At 38.8% G+C, this 22,648-nt stretch overlaps 1 protein-coding gene and 1 long non-coding RNA gene across 2 annotated transcripts in view; one reads left to right on the forward strand and one right to left on the reverse strand.

Annotated features, from left to right (window-relative positions):
* Window positions 1-22,648, reverse strand: part of LOC140227913 (uncharacterized) — a 34,553-nt gene that overhangs the window by 4,761 nt on the left and 7,144 nt on the right. The window contains exons 2-7 of the mRNA XM_072308297.1: window positions 20,691-21,376; window positions 16,448-16,619; window positions 14,410-14,591; window positions 13,099-13,188; window positions 3,573-3,788; window positions 3,075-3,215 (exon numbers count right to left, since the gene is read on the reverse strand). Of these exons, the coding sequence (XP_072164398.1) occupies window positions 3,075-3,215; window positions 3,573-3,788; window positions 13,099-13,188; window positions 14,410-14,591; window positions 16,448-16,619; window positions 20,691-21,279 (1,390 nt within the window). The 5' untranslated portion in view covers window positions 21,280-21,376. The remainder of the gene's footprint in view (window positions 1-3,074; window positions 3,216-3,572; window positions 3,789-13,098; window positions 13,189-14,409; window positions 14,592-16,447; window positions 16,620-20,690; window positions 21,377-22,648) is intronic.
* On the forward strand, window positions 6,541-8,479 carry LOC140227907 (uncharacterized). Its single transcript, XR_011901064.1, has 2 exons — window positions 6,541-7,073; window positions 7,737-8,479. It is a non-coding gene; the product is annotated as an uncharacterized lncRNA (long non-coding RNA).

A 22,648-nucleotide genomic window follows, 5' to 3' on the forward strand; every position in this document is an offset into this window, starting at 1 on the left:
TTTTCACAGAGGAAGACATTCAAAACTACAGAAGCACTCTGAGAGTGCAGACCTCCACCAAGCATGCAGCTCATTTCCACCACTGATCTTGTTCTTCCATAGAAGTGATTTCCACCCATACATACTAATAGCATTGTGTGCTGAAAGTCGCCCAATTTCCCAATATAGAAGCCTTTGTTACGTCATAAACCCTCAGCCACACGGCGCGCCTCGCCCTAGCAGAAACTAGAGCACGCACTTTAGTGCGCGCATGCAAACCTCAAATACGCGCAGCCTGAATTCCCAAGTTCATTGACCCTACCTGCCAAAATATCAAAAATCCTTCATAAATTTCTCCAAAATTCTCAGATCACTACCAAAATTGATCATCCGTTACTTGTATCAATCTAAACCTTTCCTGCAAGTTTCATCCAAATTCGTTACCTACTTTTTGAGTTATTTTGCACACAGACAAACTAACTAACTAACTAACAAACAAACAAACAAACAAACAATCCAACGGTCACGAAAACATAACCTTCCCCCTTGGCGGAGGTAATAACACAGTAACAGCAGATTTGTGACAGAAAAAATCTACTTTGTCTGCAGATTATCCTATCATTGTTTTGATAGCAGAAATTCTAAAGAATTTGATAGGGTTGGGGTTTTAGGTGGTATGGAATTGTTAAATGGTATTGTTAAATTCAAGTATCAGAATGGCTGATCACTTTCGACATCCAGCTGAATCCCTGCTTGGCAAACTGCTTGGCACACTCTCTTATTGCCACAAACTAGCATTAGACTAACATGAAAACATACGAGTGGGACTGCAAGGACAGCAGCAATTCTGCTTAACCCACCACCTAGGCTTCAGTTTCTGTACCCGTTCACATGGGTGAACCAACATTTAAGAATTTTTAGCTGGCAGAAATGTATCAATACATTGCTTTGAAAGTGATTGCTATACAGAATCAGAGAGTATGTGAGTTTTGTCCTGGCAGCTCATATTACAGGATATAACAGTAGTTGTTGAATTCATGTTCATGGAATACAGCAGTAAACACAGAAATGTACACATGCACGTTACATGATTAGGAGTTGATGTTTTCACATGTTGTTAGATTTGCGAATAGTACCCAGATCGCAGAATTCCCACAAATAACCCCAGGAAAACAGGTACGGTATGAAGTCTCATTAATAAAGATTGTCTTTGATGCGTCTGAGGTGACAAAAAATGATGTCAAGTATCACAACTAAATGCAATTGTAAAATTTGCTTTGTGTTTGCTCTGTGTTGTGGGCTGCTCAGGTACAGCCCTGTCGCGATTTATACAGCGACTGGGCTGTGTATAGTTAGTGTACAGTGTATTTACATAATATGTGTATGCACAGGCCTGTCACATCATTATCACAGCAAGTCATGACTGTGTATAGCTAGTGTACAGTGTATTTACATAATATGCACAGCCCTGTACAGTGTATTTACATAATATGTGCATGCACAGGCCTGTCACATCATTATCACAGCAAGTCATGACTGTATAAAGTTAGTGTACAGTGTATATGCACAGCCCTGTACAGTGTATTTACATAATATGTGCATGCACAGGCCTGTCACATCATTATCACAGCAAGTCATGACTGGTACTCTTAGTGGTCTCAGTCTGGTGGCCCCTGGCTGGGCCCCCTGCCTTGGGCCAGCACTTAGGCTCCTGGCCTCGGCCCGGCCTTGGGTCCCGTGAGCCCCTGGGCCCCTGGGCCACCGGGGCCCCCTGGGCCCACTTGGGCTCTGGGCCCCTGGGCCTGGGCCCACTTGGGCTCTGGGCCCCTGATTCCGGGCTAAGGCCCGTGGCCTTGGGTCCGGCCTTAGGCCCCGCCTTTGGCCCAGCTGTACTTTGTACATGGTCTATGTGAAATCAGGCTTGTCTGTAACTGTATAATTACAAATAATTACAAATAATCACAAATGATCAACAGGTCCATACTACATGAATATATGTATATGTATATGAATATATGAATATATGATTATATGAATATATACAATGTATATATAAATGTGATCAGCCATTCTGTTACAGTGTCAGATCTGCAGTCATTCATATATAGCAAATTTTATGCATGTATGAATGGCATACATTCATGTGTACAGTATGCTACTTGATTGAACCAGCCAATGGAGAAAGATCACACCATTGAACAATACTTGAAAGACATGTACAGTTCAATGACTCAATGCTTGTTATTATGAACTCTGTAGAGGTATGCAGCCCTCTTCAGATGGAAAACATACAGTTGGCTATCAAACAGAGCTTGCAAAACCATCAACAATTTATTGAGTTGGATTTGTGTGTGTGTGTGTGTGTGTGTGTGTGATAGAGCTATTTGGCTTGTTTCCTTTGCATGCATCATCACAAATTCCCGAAGTCTGAATAAAGTGAAACCAAGACCTTCATATAGATGTGCTGCATTGTAAGGTGCTGGATCAGAGCACTACCATAAGATTGACACCATGGCGGGAATTGTGCTAACAGTGTACTATCCTTCCTGTGCATTTACCAATACCCTGAAAATCACATTTAAAAAAATAACCTGTGACCTTTGACCTTCGACCCCGTGACCCTAAAATCCAAACAAAGTATTATCCCCCCAGGATATACCCTCATACCAAGTTTGATGTAAAACCACCACACGGTTCTTGAGATATCGACAAAAACAAAACGGGACGGACGTACGGACGGACGGAAGGACGGACGTACGGACGGACGGAAGGACGGACGTACGTACGTACGTATGGACGGACGACCCGAAAACATAATGCCTCCGGCCACTTCGTTGGCGGAGGCATAAATGAAAATTGGTAAACTTCAGTGTATGATCCGAATAGAGAGCTGACACACACAGAGGTGCCATTTTATATAACTCTCTAAACTTTTACAGTTCATAACTTTTTTGGTACATGAGTCTGCTTTTTTCCCCTAAATTTCCACTGATTTACTTAGCTGATTTTTCTGTTTCCATACAAAGCAATATAATATCAGGGTTGAATTTTCCTTCGAGAGTTGGCTCAGGGGAAGGGTGTTGAAGTGACGCTACCTGGTAAGAGTGAGTGTGAGAGGGATATATCATCTGAGCCATCAGCAGTGCACGTTGCTGCTGCAGAGGGGACTTCATTGGAGTCAATACCGGTAATGGCCTGGCTAATGTTGGTGTCTGTCACGCTGTCCTTCAGACGCTCTGTACAGAAATGAGAACAATCAAACAAAGTGGAGAGAGATGTAACAACGATGATGACAAAAGTAACTCAACTGCATGAAATATATATATATATATATATATATATATATTTTTTTTTTTTTTTTTTTTTAGCTGCAAATGGTAAATTGTGGCTTTAAGCAGGCCCAGGACCTCAGTTGCACGGTACATTGTTCTTCGAGCTTGTGATGTGCACTCACGAACTTAATATTTTCTCATACTTGCAAAATCAGAGTCTCTAATTTGCTAGGGGGTCCAGGCAGGAGAATCTTCCTTTTGAGAGATTCTTGGGGTTGGAGTCTCTGCATTATTCATGTACTGCCGAAGAATTTAACTTACCTATACTGAACCGAGACTTGTGGTTTGAGTGATGCCTGCTGCTACTACCCCGCCCCTTTGATGTCAGCCCCTCTCCCATGATGTCGGCCTCACTGTCGAGCATGGGTGAAACCTTGCTGTCTGACAGGCTGCTGTGGTGGCGCCGCTTGTGGGTGTTACGGCTGGCGCTCTGGGTGAAGACACGCCCACAAATCTCACATTCGTAGGGCTTCTCACCTAACAGACATTTGGGAGAGAAAAATAAGTTTGTGCAAGAGTGTCAATGGCATTGGATAACATATCTCACGGGTGGATAAACTGAACATTACAGAGAAGAAAACAAACAAACAAAGTAAAAAACATGAAGTTGACAAGAATGCCTTAGACTTCTCATAAAGTCACAAGTGTCTGTCAAGGAGGTCCCTTCATCCATTTTTAAATGAAGGTTTATCTTAATCACTGACATTGCCAATTGATCAGTTACCCTCTTGGTACACATGAGATAATTTCAAATAAACAGCTATCTATCACACAAAATTATGGCTACCATCGGACAGTTATTGTGGAAGATTTGACAAAAAATTCATTTTTCAGGTAAGTTTCAGTAACCTTCAAACCTTAATCTCTAGCCTGTCTCCCCTGTCACTTCATGTAAGTCACTTCTTACTTTTTCTTATACTTCTTTCAATATAATATCAACACCTGCGCCACGCAGCTGGAAGTTGATGAAGTAACAAAAGGCTTCTATATTGGGAAATCAGGCGTTTTTCAGCATGCATAAGTATGGGTGGAAATCACTAATCTCTATGGAAGAACAAGATCAGTGGTAAAAATGAGCTGCTCGGTGGAGGTCTGCACTCTCAGAGTGCTTCTCTAGTATTATATACTTATAATGAATTTGTATGACACATGGTATTGTATACACCAAATATTTCGCGAGGTTTTTATTTTTGCGAATTTCGCGAGTCGGGTGCTCTTTGCGAAATTGAAGACATGCGAAAATATTGACTCTGATCCCCAATGTGAATGTTACGTACGCATGTACATTTCTCCGTTCAGTACAGGACTCCACGATCGCGAATCTAACCACTCGCAAAATCATCAGGAATTCCCGATTCGTGAAAATTTAGACTCCCGAAATATATGGCGTAAACAGTATAGTCAAGATTTTATTTTTCTGTACAAACAAATGGTGCACATTGAAGTGGGGCACTTTAATAAGAACAAAGATGGGGAGGCTAGACTTGTGTCACTGTATCATACAGACCTCCTGACCTTTCTTACTGAAAAATGGGGTTGATTTGACCCAAAAGTAGGAAAGGAAGAGCAGTTCCCACAGGAGTGTATAGTACAATCATCAAGAAAAATAGGAAACTCCTTCTGAAACAAGAACTGGAAATGGTCAAAATTCAGATTCTTTCCCCCAAATTCAGAATGGCTGGGAGGTCTCTATATCATCCAACCAATTACTTTCTCGAAAGCACCCCTATCTCTTGCAGTCCCCCTGTCTTTTACCCCCTGGGAGGAAATCATTCCAATATGTGGTTATGTTTCCTAGATGCTACAGACTTGGTCTCGCAACCCTGGGACCAAGCCTGCACATTCATCGGCAGCTAACAAGGGGACTGATGGGAGACATCCAATATCTATCGTTCCCACATGTTCTCATCTAACGACAGATGTATGATCCCAGCTTCCTTCCTCTTCCTGCGGGATTATAAACCGAGACAATAAATGTCACGAAAGGTCAGCCTCCAGCTCCCACGTGATCTGGACCCATGTTATCATCAGATGGGGCTGATCAGAGGCATCTACACAAAACTGCCATGATGCTATCATTAGTGATGTGAAAACACAGACTTTCTTGGCAAGCAAGCCCAGCTACAGACAACCAAAAGAGACTTCTAGCAAAAATGTATTATGGTTAATGCAAAATCGTGTGACTCAGTTACGTGTGTATACTGTAAAAGTGGATATTTTCGCGCAACAAAATTTTCGCGCTTGGCCGGGCAAGAAGAGTTTTTAATTCCGCAGAATCAAGCCACCTAGCACAGGAACACAGGGCAAGCAAAAATGTTCACATGCTTTTATTTTCGCGCTAGTTTCTGGTTGCGGGAAATGCGCGAAAATTTCAACACTGCAAAAAATTTCCTTTTTTATAGTACCGTAGTAGGGGGTGATCCTGAGCAACATATGTGTTGCATAATAATACAGGACTCAACATCATATTCTTGTTTGACCTCATACTACAACTTCACAAGCAATTCTTACAACTCTGATAACATGATCAAATAGACACAGAACAATTAAGTATTCAACATCAGTCACTTGTCGGGGCAAGTACATGTAATGTATCTAACCAAATAGTCCAAGAGTATTAGTTTTAACCTGGACATTTTTGGTAACAAGCTGATTTTTTCAGGATAGGTCCAGATATATGTCTAGAATAACATACTAAAAGTCCTCATAAATCCTCTCTGAGCATTTTCCGCAATCCAAGATGGCGTCCAAAATGGCTGCCATTTCCTGAAATTCTTATAACTTTTCAACCAGGCATCCCAAATACAAAATTTAAATGTCTAAATATGTTTTCAAGCATGGAGAACTCAATAAAATACATATTAAGAGATGTTGACGCACGCAAGTACCGTAATCCGAGATGGCGTCCAAAATGGCCGCCATTTTCTGAATTTTTTAAAATAACTTTTCAACCAGGTAACCCAAATACAAGATTTAAATGTCTAAATATATGTTTTTAAGGATGAAGAACTCAATAAAATACATGTTAAGAGTTGTTGAAGCACGCAAGTACCTTAAAGGGATGGTACAGTATTGGTGGAGCTGAGGACTTGGCTTTTCACTTTTTGCAAGATACCAAGAAACCACTTATGATATGGTACAGAGTATGCCATTCTAATGACGGGAAATGGAAATTGAGAAAGTGATGAAAATACTTTATTGAAAACTACTAGTTTTATTGTGAGTTTATTACAGCTCATTAGACAGTTGTTGTGAAACAGGAGTTGTTTACAAAGAGCTTTTTGTCGAACGTGCTTGGTAATCACAGTCAGGAATTCGGAATGCTTTAGGTATTCAAGATGACCATGCACCGATGTATCAGAAATTAGTGTCTGGAATTAATGTACTCCCTATTTGTGATGCGTAATTTGGTATATGTAGTTGGAAAATGGAAGGTTAGATTGGTGTGTTTAGAAATAGGAGTGAGAAGGATAATTTTCATAATTTTGTGAAATTTTGCTGTAAACAGAAATGGACAGTAGGCGGATGAATATTAGTCATTTTCCAGGGGTTGAGTTGCACATGAATGCGCCCTTTGTGCTGTTCGTATGTACCGCGGGAAATTTGGACACTTGCACTGCACTCTGCACGACACACACCTCACTTCGCACTCTCGCACCGTAGCTAGGACAAGCAACCTGCCGCAATGGGTTGAGTCTGGCTGTTTTCTGCCTGTTATGATGTCTTTTGGTTTGGCAGAGTTTCTTTTGGACAAGACAAACTGTAAGTCCTTTATATTGTGTTATAGCTATTAAGAGAAAGAGATTTGTGACAGTATAAAAATATGTTATTAGTTAATTGTATACACGTGTACATTGTTATAAAACTGACAGATGTCGGGTGAAATTTGTTTGAGTTAAACTAATGACAGTATAAATAGGGCCGTTGGAATGTAAATGGGAGAAATTTGAGTTGACGTGATTTTTGTTCCTTTCACGGAAATAATATGAACTGAGAAATCATTTGTGGTATATATGTCAAAGTGTGAATTTAGGGGGAGGGTGTTTTAATTTGAGTCAATTCAAAATGGCGGCGCCCATGATTTAGATTGTTCAAAATGGCGGCGTCCATGGTTTAGATTATTCAAGATGGCGGCGCCCATGACCTAATGATGTTACATGGCGACAGTTTATAAATTAATCAATGGTTGTTATAATAATTTCATTCTTTAATGTATAGAATGATCATAATTTCGATGAGTATTGTATTCAAAGCATGGTCAAGTAAATCTATAATTGATTCATTTTTTGAGTTGAATGATTGTAATGTTGATCGAGAAATTTGTGTAAAGTTTGATAGAAGAGAATTGAATCTTTGTGTTCCTAAATGAACATTATGACAGTACAGTGGTATACTGAAGAATCAATTTACTGTATTTATTTTTAGTGTTCATGGGTGAGATGTTCAGCCCTCCGGTACTGGTGTTCTCATGTCTGAGGATGAGGGTTCATACTTTCAAAGAGCGAGTTGCTACCTGACTTAGGGTAGGCATGAATGATTTATGAGCAATTGTTCATCATTTTTGTGTATAATGTGCAACTGTGTATGATACAACAATGAATGTTTTTTTGGTGATTTATCTATTGCTAAAAAGGGGGAAAGCTTTCGGTATGCAGAAACTGAAACAGATTTACATGGAAGTAATTATTGGTATGTACATGATTTATGATAGTCGCTATGGGGTAATGATTAAATTGTTTATTCGAGTGCATGTTTAGATGGTACATGCGAGTTTAGATGGTGGCTGATTAGAGTTCATTGATACAATACTAGTTCATGTATCGGGCGATGAACGAGTTACAGAGTTTTGTGAATATCCTGGGAAGTTTGGATATTCGAGATAATTGTGTGGATAGTGAGTCCACGAGTGTTGAAGACAATTTATTGTGTATTGCATCATAGCTTCTATCTTGATCTGCATGGAAAGTAATTACATTTGTAGATTTAGCACCATATATACATATAGTTTTCACATTTTGGGAAGTGCTCTTGCATTGCAAAAAGAGGGGGATCAATTTATTAAGAAATGAAATGTTGAATACAAACTTATGATTGTTTTCCTGTTTCTTGCAGGGTTTTCTTTTTTGTGTGTCGATTTACTGACACCAATAAAGTCAAGTGAACTACAATCCTGCGTCCACTCATTCATTTGAGTCCTGGGGTCTATCACCACATCATCACAGCCCCCTAAAGTACCACCTATCCACGACACTAAGAGGAATTCAAAGTTGATTTGATGAAAATCGGTTTCGGAATGGCTGAGACATCCAAGAACAAATTAAAACAAAGCGATCGTAATAAAATGTGGGTCCCACATTATGTTGGAATGTCGGAATATACGTTTTGAGTCACAAGGAACCAAATATATTACTTATTCAGAGATTTTGAAACCCCCATACAGCACTTAAGCACTTTCAATAATCCAAAATGGTGTACAAAATGGCTGCCATTTCCTGTTCTTCTCATAACCCTGCAACTAGGTAACTACAATACGCACTTAAATGTCTAAATACACATGTATATTTTTTAAAGACATAGGGAACTCAATGAAATACTTATAAATTCAGAGATCAAGAAGCACGTAAGTACCAATAAAACCATGTGAGTTTTTAGCGAAAACCAAATGTTGCCCAAAATGGCCACCATTTTGTTTATCAAAACATTTCTATTTTTAGCCTGTTTCAAGAGACAAAGAAATTCAACACAGTGTTCAAGATTCAACAGCTCAGAAGGTCCAGCGAAATCTTTCCCTTAAATGTGCACAACATGGGTATAGGTTGGGTTGGATGCATCCCCCCCCCCCCCTCCTCTTTTTTTTGGGAAGGGGGTGGGTGGCCTGTACAATCATTATTTTCCAAATATTCAACCTGAAGTATATGCACTTTGTCATTGAATTGCAATCATAAAAATGCTAAACTTCCCTCGCTCGGCACCTTTCCATAGACTTTGTACACTTTTGAGATTGACAAATTTCCGAATACGTCATTAAAAAATGTGCACTAGATCTTTCACTTACAAAATGCAGAAGTTAATTCCTTCATATTGGAGGGTGATTTGCCCTTCCTAACCTTTCCACCGCTCACTTCCCCGATATGAATTAAATAAATTCCCAAACATTCCATCAATGTGTAAATGAAATGATTATTTTCATTTCAATTCAAGAGTAAAACTCCCTCGTGTTGGAGGGGTTGGGGATGCTGAGACTACAAATTAGCTACTCTTTGATGGACAATTTTCTCAATATAACACCAAGGATGCACTATATAGGCCGTTTAATGACGATCATAAAAATGCAAAACTCCCTCCAGTCGAAAGGGGTCCCCCCCCCCCCCCCCACATCCTCCACCAGCTCACTGCCTTGAATATACTAGTTTTTATTCTACTTACACTTTTAATAGAAACAAAAATCTAGTATTTCATCAACAGTGTGCACCATAAAACCCGTAACCTGAAAAAAAGATCTCCATTTATTTCCATAAATATTTATTTTCTTACTTTTATCACAAAAACAAATATCAAATATTTCACAAAAAGAGTGCACTAAGTCTCTGAATTTCCAATTGGAAAATGCCAAAATCTCCATGGTATGGAAAGGAGTATTCTCCTCCTACACTCTCCCCTCACTAACACTTTCCTGAATATATATTTTACCTAACGTTTTTAAATAGAAAACAAATATCAGATATTTCACGAAGTGAGTGCAACAGATCTGTGAATTTCAAGTCTGAAAATACGAAATTTTTCCTCGTGTGGGAGCGAGCAACCCTAAGACCGCACACTTCCACGATTAAATATCTTTTTGTTCCTTTTTTGATGGAAACAAAATCTAATATTTCACCAACGTGCATCAGATGTGGTCTGAATATCAAGTCTAAAAATGCAAAATCTCCCTCATGTTGGGGGGGGGGGGGGGGGGGGAAATCCCCCTTCCACACCATCTCATTGCCCGTTCCCCTGAATTCGACTTTATATTTTTCCTACTCTTTGATGGAAATAATAATTCAATATCTTACCAAACGTTTGCACTATATGTTCACTTTCAAGTCGGAAAAAAAATCCCTTGTGTAGGAGAAAAGTATCCCTCCTTCATGTACCAATAACTAATAGTGTCATATTCTCTGATTTCTATCTATTATATAATTTTGCCTAATCTACATGAAATGAATAACATAATTTAGATACTATGATTTTAGGTTGAGCAACACACTGCACAAAAGAAACTCACTGTCATGACGTGATAAATTACACATTATTTTGTAGCACACTAATTTTGTACATGTATGTAGAAAAGATACCAAAAAGAATTGTTTTTACTTCCTAAGTGATATCTGACAGAACTTTGAATGGAACTCACCTCATGGTAGATATCAAGTGCGTTGGTAATAAAAAAGGCTAGCACTAAATTTTCATCAAATTTGCTTGAGGTGACGAAAATAAACCATGTGGTAAAAAAATATTACCTTCTCGTAGGCTCTCTGTTTAGCAACAAATCTGATGATGAAATGTTTCTCTCGTAAAAAGGACACACTCCTTTATTTTGAATAAATTCAATTTGTATACTTTACACAAAAGAACTGTTTTTAAATAAAAAAAGTTTCTTATAAATCATACTGACATTTATTTACATAATTGTGAGCTCAAATTGTTACTGCCAGCTATTTTGCAAGTCATTTTGCATTTTAGGAAGAGCTCGAGCGGTTTAATCGGTACTTGAGTTCGTAAACATCTCTTAATATGTATTTTATTGAGTTCGTCATCCTTGAAAACATAGACACTTAAACTCTGGATGGGTTGCCTGGTTGAAAGGTTATAAAAATTTCAGGAAATGGCGGCCATTTTAGTCACCATCTTGGATTACGGTAGGGCCTATGTGTGCGTCAACATCTCTTAATATGTATTTTGTTGAGTTCGTCATCCTTAAAAACATATATTCAAACATTTGACTTTTGTATTTGGGTTACCTGGTTGAAAAGTTATCAAGTTTCAGGAAATTGTGGCCATTTTGGACGCCATCTTGGATTATGGAACTTATGTGCTTCAACATCTCTTAATATGTATTCTATTGAATTCTTCATCTTTAAAAACATATAGACATTCAAATTTTGTATTTGGGTTACCTGGCTGAAAAGTTATAAGGATTCTGGAAATGGCCATTTTGGACGCCATCTTGGATTGCGGAAAATGCTCAAGGAGGATTTATGAGGACTTTTAGTATGTTATTCTAGACATATATCTGGACCTATCCTGAAAAAAAATCAGCTTGTTACCAAAAATGTCCAGGTTTCGGCCTATTTTGACCTAATGCTCTCGGACTAAAATGCCCTGGCAAGAAATGCATCAAGCCCAAACTGTCGTGAATGCCACAGAAATGACCACAGTATGACAGTGTCACAGTTTTGCTTCCTCAGGAAATTAGCTCAGCTGCAGACCACATACACATCATTTTGAGCCATCCCTAAAGTGAAAAAGGAAATGCATTTCCTGTACACTGATTGCAATAGCTGATATATGATAACGGCACTCTATTGGCTTTTGATGCTGGCTGCTGTCCATTAGAGCTTGTTTATCAACTTGAGTTCTGGTTTGTTGTATACTGCAAAGATACTAAATTCAAACAACTTTAATACAAGCTTTCAGCACATCACAATTAATTTCTCAGTGCTCCTGGAAGAGTTCTTATTGATAACGACAACTATTTTTTTTTTCCACGAACAAAACAGGTCTGAAAATAACCCTAATTAATACAACTGCACTTTTAACCTCTCATGAACATACAAGAATGGACATTTTTGTGGGACTGAACTGTTGAGACAGTCTGAAACTTGTGAGCCACACATCAAAAATTGTATCGGAGCGTAAAGTGCAACTAGTCGTCCATTTCGTGGTAACATGGATCCTGGCGAGAAGATGGCATACTTTTATACTTTTTGTCACATTCCATGTTACAAACATGTGACAGTTCAAAATTCATCACATATTTCAGTTACTAGCTTACTATCTATCATCATCTGTAACTTCTGCTTGACAAGCAAATGCCCAGTCACATGTTGACTTTCAAGCAATCATATCATTAGAACCTAAAAATTTTCCGTCAACACAACATGTTAGCAATCACCTACGACCAGAGATATGATGTGATCCTGAAAAAAAAAAAAAGATTTCTGCTACTTTTTTCCCCAATAAACTGACTTGAACTGAGGTCTTATCTAAATGACTAATACAGCTGACCATCTGTATTTATGGTGCATTTACACCATGTTCCCAATGGCGACAGCAGTCACCTTTCTGGCAACCGTGGACACAACGGGATGTACGTGAGACAATGCAGCGAGTTGGGATAGGCAAACGTGACAGGCCATGCTTGCCGTGGATGTTGTGTCAGATTTTTAGACTGTCAAAAAATTTGCCATGGCAGTCCCGGTGCTAATGAGAAACGTTGTATGCCATAATAAAATAGGGTGAATGCAACAAATCTCAACGACATGCAATAGGCCGTAACAAAACTTGGAGGCAGTACGTAGGGGGATGCGATGGAAAATATTGATAGTCTAGCCTGACCAGATGTCATGAAAACAGCGTCTGATAGCCATGTATATGTTCACCACGGCATGGACTGGAATGAACAAGACTAGAACAAGAAGAGGGGAAAACAGGAGAATGTCTCATCTACCCACAGCACATTACGTTTCGGGCAAATGGGGCTGCTGTGGCTGCTGGGAACATGGTGTAAACACAGCATTAGTCCTACCTGTGTGGGTCAGCTTGTGTTTCTTCAGACTGGACATCTCTGCAAAGCTCTGGGTGCAGCCCTCAAAGTCACAAGCAAATGGCCTCTCACCTACCACAAACACAATATCACACAAAGGGATAAATCTTTTACTGTCACCATTTTCTTTTATTTTCAATGCTATATTTTCTTTCTTCACAATGACAGAGAATACATCTTCATTTCAAAGCTTATGTGACAAAAAGTGTATCTCAGCACAGATCTCAGCATTCATCGTCTATGAAAGATATTAGTCACTGATTATTACATGATCTGCCTTGATTCATATTTTGAAAAATAACTGAATATCATCAACATTCTGTCTGAAGGTAGCATTCAAGGGTCAGAGTAGCATGTGAAAATATCCCATATCTTTTCTGATTTTTCAGATAACAATTTGGCAGTGACTTCTGGGCCCCATTTCACAAAAAGTTAAAATGATAGCAACTCTTGCTGGAAAGGCAATTGTCATGGTAATGACAAGGTAATGACAAGAATCCAGCTTCCTGATTGGCTGTTGCTATGGGAAGTTGCCGTTCCAGCAAGAGTTGCTATCCCAACATCTTTTATGAAATCGAGCCCTGGTTACCTTCCTCGTTTCCATCTGTCATTTAAAAAAAACAAAAAACAAACAAATAAACAAACAAAAACAGACAATTTCTGATGTAAATAACAAACTTTGCAGATCTCATGATTGGCACACAGCACCGACCATGAGATATAAGTTAAGTGGTTGTCTAAAGAACCAACTCCACATACTTTTTTGGTGTTTTATTCATTTTTTTCCCCAAATGAGATGTGAAACCAGTCATATTGAATTCTTCTGTGAGTGACTGAAGAGACTACACTTACTGAAGCCATCTATGAAGTTTTAATCAGAGAAACGATCCTACTAATCTATTTTTTTTTTTCTCAAGACCAAGTAATGCTCATAGGATGAGCAGGTACTTAAACATGAGTACACTCAGTATAGGAAATGTGTTTTAAATCTTGAGCAAATGATGAAAACAAAACAAGAAATGTTCCTAAGTACCACAGTACATTATTTGTGAGTTGTTTTTTTTTTTTTTTTTTTTTTGTCAACCCAAGCATGCAGAGTCCATACAATATTGCCATATATTTAAGATCAAAAACACTGTAACTTGGCACACTGTGCACAAGAATTCAAGGAATTTTTGTGCATACACAAACACGTGTTGCGGGTACATGACTTGCTCTCAATCATTATACTCAACACTGGTAAAGTGGTATTAAACTTGATATGCTGTTCCCCCATGTGTGGCAGCACCTTACCTGTGTGTGTACGTATGTGATTCTTGAGGTTTCCAGCCGTGGTGAAGCTCTTGTCGCAGCCGTCATGCGTGCACTTGAAGGGCTTCGTGCCTGTGTGGATTCGCATGTGAACTTTGAGGGCCTGGACAGTGAAGAAAGTCTTCCCACAGCCCTGGATGCCACAGGAATATGGACGGTCATTCCTGCTTTCAAAAGAACAAAGAAGATCTTACTGTTACCAAAGAAGACTACTTGTATAACACAGGTTCATTGAAAAGCCCTTCACATTGTCATACCTGCTCATTTACTGATTTCGAACTTTAACTGACGTTACTATACCAGGTATTAGTATACAACCTTATTCCTATGATATAACCAGATCCACAATTCAACCATAAATCTACACTACTTTCCCAAGATATGAAATTACCCATTTTCATTGACTTTAACTGTAACACAGCTTGCTTAAATCGACTACCATGTAAAAACATGGAAGTATTCTAATATTCTGTCATGACTCACTTGGTTCCTCTCCCAACAAGGATCAATACCAAAGTTTTACAAATACTTGTGAGACATTTGATGTTGACTTGCCAAAGAATTAACATTTCATAGTCCAATACCCAACTGCACATTGAGCAACAAATCCCAATTAGAATCAAAGTCTTACACCAGTTGTGGGACTGATCAACAATACACCAATGTCAGGGAGCATTCATTGCTCTACACCCTACAGCAGCATACTATTGGTCATTAGACGGTATTTGCCAGATAAACAATATTGATGTACAGAGAACAGTAGCAGCAGTCTTAGTAGTAGAACTGATGATGATTATAGTGATGATGATGATGATGAGGACTATGATGATAATTACAATGATCATAAAGACAACATTCAATATTACAATAATTATTGTTAATTTATAATTTTCATTATCATTAATGTTAGTATTATTGGTATTATTATTATCATCATGATTATCATTCTTTCATTAACCATCATCATCACCATCAACACATGTTCTACGGTACAGCGAATAAAGGTATTACTCAACATGATGGCATTGAGTACATGTTTGATTGCCACACCTCGGTAAGGACTATGACTACAACCACATCTCATGCTATGGGTAATGGAGCCTGAGGTACACTTACTGCCAGGCAACAATATGTGGACATTAATTCCAATCTAGCCATGCAAACATTGCTGATATTTTCTCAACAATAAATGATGGATCAAAATGCAGCACAAACCCTAGGCACGATCTTGTGCACACATTAGCAGCCAATGAAGAGAAAATCAGAGCAAGGATGAAAAACCCGTGGATATGTCTATCAGCTTGAAAATAGCAGCTAATTTCATTCATGCATTCTGCATGGAAATGACTCCCTTAGTAATACGTTGCCAAAGAGGCTCCTATAATAGAGACAACAGCTTGTAGTATGATGTGATCTAATAGAGACAACAGCTTGTAGTACGATGTGATCTGATCTTTTTTATTTGAAAAGTACCGTAGTTCCCTCATCCACCAAGCACCCCTCTCCTTTCCCCTCCCCAGAAAAGGGTGATGAAATAAATGGGAATTCAATCTCCTCCATAGCACATGCCAAGTACATTGTAATAATGTAGTCCTAAGTTAATCAAAGTGGAATTTAGTGTTATTCAATTTTTGTATTAGTCACCATACTTGAAGCTGTCTCTCTAATTTTATAACTGTTGATGTCCCTACAACATTACACTTACAAGAGGCTGTTCCTTGTGCAAACTGGGGACCTACAACTTTACAACCTGAGGCTGCAATCTCTTGAACATCCGAACATATCATAAAGAGTTGAGGTCTATCAAAACATTTTGATCAAAGGCAATGAAAGGTAGGTAGAGTCTGTCCAATATAGTCTCTGAATGATAATCAATGGCCATTCAAACCATGTTGACACGAGTGCTGCAAACTTTTCAAAGCAGATTTGCAAACCAGTAACTTTGGCTCTACAACAACTACACATCTAATCCTTGTTTGCAGCAATCATCACGTCAAGCTAAGAGAATGCAGCAACTCACGCATGTGTCCTGATGTGGTACTTGAGATTGGCGGGCCACGAGAAGCTCCTGTTGCAGCCATTCACAGGACACTTGAGCATCTTGTTGCCCTTGTGGGTTTCCATGTGGTAGCGGTAGTGGCTCGCCGACTTGAAGTTCCTCCCACACTCCTCGCACTTGAATTCCCGCTTTTCTGGATTTTGCAATGAAATTTGAAGCAATCATGACACTCTTTGGCAAATATTCTTACAATCATCACACTTCACATCTCTTGCATGTGCCTCTGTCAAACTTGTATGTTGCACATGGTGGAAAAAACCAGGAAGCCATAAAGCGAAGAAGCAAGCAGAACGCATACTTCACCATCATAATACATGTCCACCTCGGCATTTAAGTATTCAGTTATATGACAGCATACACCAATCACTGTCCATACCCACATTTATCCTGCGTATTTTTGCCTTCCATTTCTATAACTTTTCAGAACAATCAGCGATGTTAGATGCACGGTCCCCTTGTAGGGCTTCATTTCACATTGGAGCCTTGTCTGCGAAAGATAACAACTGCCAGTTCTGTTTGATGATATACCTCCGATTCTGGGCTCTTACTGTTAGAAACAAGTATTTCCTGGTGTGGACATTTTCATGAATATCGCACTCTCCTAAATTGGCATACAACAACATGTATAAATATAGAACTACTTGTCTGCAAAATTATTACAGAGAAAAGAAATTCACTGAAATTGACTTTGCCTGCAAAATATTTGTACCATAGTTTCAACTTGTGCAGTATTTTCTGTCAAAAACAAGTGACTAAGCATTGTGTGACTTCCAAACAGAGCAATGCAACATGACTGTAGAATGAAATATCACACGTATATTGCTGTATTTCAATAAGCCAGTTTGGTGTTCCACTTTGCGCATGAGCTGAAAAAGGTACATTTGTAATTTGAACCACCCGGACATGTCGGTTTTTAAATTCACTGAGATAAGCATCTGTGATGTAATGATGATTCAAGTTATCCATACAAATGCTGCTTGCCATTTGGCAATATCAACAGAAAAGACTGTTGATGCATTCAATGCAAAGTAATAAAATAGAGGATTTCCCAAAACTGTTATCAATGGACTATTCTGGTCGCCTGGTCTATGCAAGTTCATCCTTTATTTGATCATGACTGATGAATTCAATAAACTGTTATGTCATGCAAGCTTATGCATTGGTCTTATGCATTGGTCTTTAAAATAAGTGCCTTAAAACCTATTGAGAAAAAAGTAAGATCATTTGTAAGATTCATCAGCACATGAGCTGACTAGAAACTCCAAATTGGGTTATTTACCCACATATTTACAAAAATGTAAACTCAAACATAGCTCAGAAAGACTGATTTTTCACACTCGAATGGCTGACTTTTGGAACAGGGACATACCATAATAATCATGGTCCTAAACTTCTTCAAATACATGAATTCAGTTTATATTGGGGACCTTTTCCTGTCCTGGCTTCTACCCTCCACCCACTGTGTACAGTAACACTAAAATGTCTATTGACGCCATTTTTGACAGCATTTTGAACAAATGATAAAAAATGAATCAATACCTTGTATGTGAATGAAAGAAAAATTGAGAGCAATCATGCTAAATTCATAAGTAAATCAAATAAATCCTGTGTTGCTTGGTTACAATTTACTGCACAACACAGATTGGGTCATACATTGAAAATTCAATTCAAAACAAATTGAGAGAAATTATATCTTTATTTTCATATACGATGACCAACACTTTTCAGTATCATATCTATGTACTATGTCACACACTGTATTTCCAAACAGATCTTTCTTTCTTCTTCTTCTTTTTTTTTTTTTAAATGAACTACGCTGCTACAAATCTTAATCAATCCTCATTTCCCCACTGGAATGAATCCTGTGAGAATCCTTGAAAGGTTTTCAGCTGACAAAGCTTTATTAAACTGAAAAATGCCTAGTACCAATTTCTGTTTTTTAAACATGTAGGAAAAATTTGTTCCATGCTGTAATTTAAGTAGACTGTCTCTCTGATCACTCTGGCAATGCTTTTCCGTTTGTTTTTTTTTTTTTATGGATTTAGTCAAGCTGAATGTCAAGAGCAGAATATCTTTATTTTTTACTTTTTTAGAAATATATTTATTGTAATTTTTCAAACTAAATGATAAATATTGATGTATTTCTGTTTTGTTCTAAAACAAAGTTTTAAATGGCATCACAGACTATGATGATGATGATGATGAAAAATAACTATAGTTACTTTTTTACCATCATTACAATATTCACAATGGAATCTGTTCAGCAGATGTATCCAAACATTAAACTCTTTATGTGCCACGTTCGCACGTCCTACTCAGTTGACGGCGTGCCAACTTCGCATATTCTGCTCAAACGCACTAATCCGCTTAAACCGATCGTTAAATCGCCTGATCCCGCGGTACAATCAAAACTTTTCTCCCGCTTTTGTTCCTTTCACATACAGCTTGCATTCTACACGTATGTGGTGATTGACTATCAAGCGGTGTTTCCAACTAAATTTGCATGTAAATTCTAAGTTTCTCTCACGGTTTCATGTGGAAAAGTCATGTCTTTACAGTAGTGTAGCAACTGGTCATTAAGAAAATTAAAAGAAATAGATTTGTCATACAATTTATACCAAAGCAAAGCTTGGCATTCCTCTTCAACCTTGCTCACTATTATGTCCAGCTTAACAGAAATTTGTAGAAGTTATATAGATGGAAAAAACATGATTCTTTCTCAAAGCATGACTACCTTCGTGTCGCAGAATAACGTGGCACACAGGGGGTTTCCACCATGGCACATTAAGAATTAATATATCACTTTCATTACATTAAGATAGTTGAATATCAAGCCAAATCATAAAACCAGAATAAAAAAGAACTCAACAGCAACAAAACTCACCAGACAATTACCACATGTCCTCCATTAAAGAGGATATCCACCCAAAAAATAAACTCCAAAAGAAAGAGAAATAAATTCCAACAGAACATTGCAAAAATGACAAAAATCAGAAAAGAAATAAGGAAGATATGACATTTTGAAATTTCACACTTGTTCGGAAAACATTTCTTCACTTGTCCTTATGAATATGTGACCTGCTACAACAAAAGGATCCTAAAGTCGCTGACGGCTGAGCCGAGAAAATTGTGTTTGAAGTCACATCATCAAAATTGGTCAAAACAATCGGATTTCTGTTTTTGGCATAATTTTGTAGTCTAATGTTTTGTCTATCATTTGCCGAAATTTCGAAGCTAAATGACCACACGAAATTCAAGAAATTAGCGTTTTTCTGGGCCATAATTTTCCGACTTTCAACGTGACAGAAACGTGTCCGAAGATTTGGATTTAGCGCCGCAACTAGACTCCGCCCCTAGCAACGAGGGAGTGATCTTATTGGTCAGTGCGTGGCATCCTGATTACTGATTGGTCGTGCGTAGACCGCTGGGGCTAAGCTTGAATGAACATCGCGGAGGTCGCTAGGAGCATACCTCCTATCGTCAAGCGGTGAAAACTGTCTCGCCTCTCCTTGATCATGTTAGCATCGGAAGGAAAAATTTCAAGACGTTTTTCTCGAAACTCTGATTTCCTCATTCACTTGACATGCGCTAATAAAATCATCGATATCTCCGCAACCGAGTACTTTTATGAGTTGTGCTACATATGAAATTAAAGTAGAAGAGTAAGGGAATATTGTCATGTCATTTTCAGAAAATCGTCCTCCCCGACTTTCGGATCCTTTTGTTGTAGCGGGTCACATATTCAAATGGGCGAGTTGATAGTGTCATGCCCTCACAATTTTTCATGTATGTTATGTGTGAAATTTGGAAAAATTCTTATTTTTTGCTAATACAGGTAAAAGCATATTCCCATACCAAAATATATCAGAGGTAACATTTGTTTTTTCTTATTTTGGGTGGTATAAAGGCAAGTTCTATATTCATACAGCTGAAATATGAGATTTTCGTCATTTTCTGCATATGAAATAAAAATTGTGAGAGCATGACATCATCAACTTGCTGATTTTAATATTTATAACGACTGATCAAGAAGTGTTTTCCGAAAATTGTTGATATTTCAGAATGTCATATACAATCAACTTCCTTATTTTTCATCCGATTTTGATCATATTTGCACGGTTCTGCAGGGAATTTTTTCCTCTTTCTTATGAAATTGATAAAAATTTGAAGTGGATTTCTTCTTTAGGTTTGATAAGACACTTACCTGCAGGTTTGGGTGGAGTGGCATTGTATGTTCTTGCAATGCTCTCCTGTGTGGCACAGATTAAGTTGGCATGGGCGAGATCTCGCAGCCTGAGCAGCTGGGGAACGTTATTGTCTCCTCCTCCCTTCTGCATGCCCCCTCCCAGCACCAACACTGGCATGAAGGTGGCAGTGGTATTGCCCAGTGCACCCAGTGGTGCTTGAGTCCTAGTGGGCAGGTTCACAAGGAAGAGGCTGGACTGCTGGAAGGCTAGACTAGACAGGGCGTCCATCGTGTCCACATCATCCCCGAGCGGCTGGGAGAAGTCGCTCCCGTTCAGGTCTCCCGCCTCGTCGATGGAGTCCATGCCGTCCACTGGATCATCGTCGTCATTGACGGTCAGACTGGACTGTGGGACGGTCAGGGAGGAGCTGAGCAGAGAGTGGGGATCCGGCTCCACCAAGGCGGAGGACGGCGTGTCGTTCAGGCAAGAGGTGGCGTGCATGAAGCTGCTGGCCATGACTGAGGATGCGTCTGCGTTGCTACCTTGCTCCACCTTGAGATGGTGAACGACGGGGAACTGCGAGAGGTTACTGTTGGACGCGGTCATGATAAGTACTGGTACCTCTACACCATTACGTGAAGTCTACTTCTAAGCACAACCTGCTTGAATGCTCTTTGTCTCCATCCATCACAATCAATAAAATCTGAAACAGAAGAGAACAACACATTATATTGATGTGAACTAATGGAGGAAAAATCCACATTCACTGCCGGACAGCAAAATCAATTCACCGTGACAATCGCTGTAAAAGAATTTAGCTGAAATGCTGATGCATGAATGAAATACAAGTTGTCTAAAGGTATCAGTTTACAGTTATTGTATACTGGAATAAAACAAAAAAATCAGGAGTGGGGTGTTAAATGTTCTAAGCAAGATAACTCTGCCTTACAGTTAGAGGAGTTTAGCTTCAAAAATATTCACTGTATACACATACAAAATGAATTGTTGTATGTACATGTACAAACATGTACACTGTACACATGTACACTTCATTAGGACCTTTACTCACAGAGTACTATGAAATACAAAAGTGACCCTCAAGTAAGACAACTATTGCAAAATGGCAAAAAAGCACAGTGACCCTCACAGGGACAAAGAGTGTACACTCTTATCAATATAAGAGTATACATACTCCATAGTACTTGACACTTTACTATGAGGTTGCTGTTTTTATCTTATTCGAGACATTTGTGTGTGGGGATGATGTGTGTGATCTCAAAAGACCCTCGCTCTGTCGCACTCTGCTAGGCTTGTCTGTTATGGCCATCATACAGTGAGAGGGCCTTGACAAAAGGCTATATAAGATACACAAGGAGAGGCACACATGATTTCCAAATCAGGTGTGTGAAGAGGTACATGTATATCTACAGCAATTTTTCAGAGAGCCTCGAGCAAAATCATTGGCCTTGTGCTTGCTGATATCGAGTGGAAACTCGTATCCCGCATAATTTCTTCAGTTCTTAAATTAATAAAAAAAAACAAACAAAAAAAACGATCTCATCTGGTGATGTATTTATTCTTTCAAGACATGAGAACTACAACAACGTAGAGATCCGAGTTCCACAGAAAGCTTGATGGGGCTTTGTCTCTTTGTAACAATAACATTGTTAGGAACAACTACTTACCAGTACTTTTCTACAGCTGGATCCACACACACACACACACACACAGAGGCTAAATAATGTTGCAAAGTGACATGGGCGAATACATGTTGGATCAAGAATTTTCTTGGCAAATTTACCCAACTTTTGAGAGAAATAGGATCGTTTGAAGTACATGTAGGGTGGCAAGAAGTCAAGCACACCCATTAGTATGTATGTTTAATATAATCAGAGGTTGTCTTTTTTTTTGTGTGTGAATATATTCTGGCTGTTTTTGAAATTATCCCCATCCAACCCCCCCCCCCCCCCACACA

Source organism: Diadema setosum, chromosome 1 (genome assembly GCF_964275005.1).
Source record: "Diadema setosum chromosome 1, eeDiaSeto1, whole genome shotgun sequence".
Taxonomy (NCBI): Eukaryota; Metazoa; Echinodermata; class Echinoidea; order Diadematoida; family Diadematidae; genus Diadema; species Diadema setosum.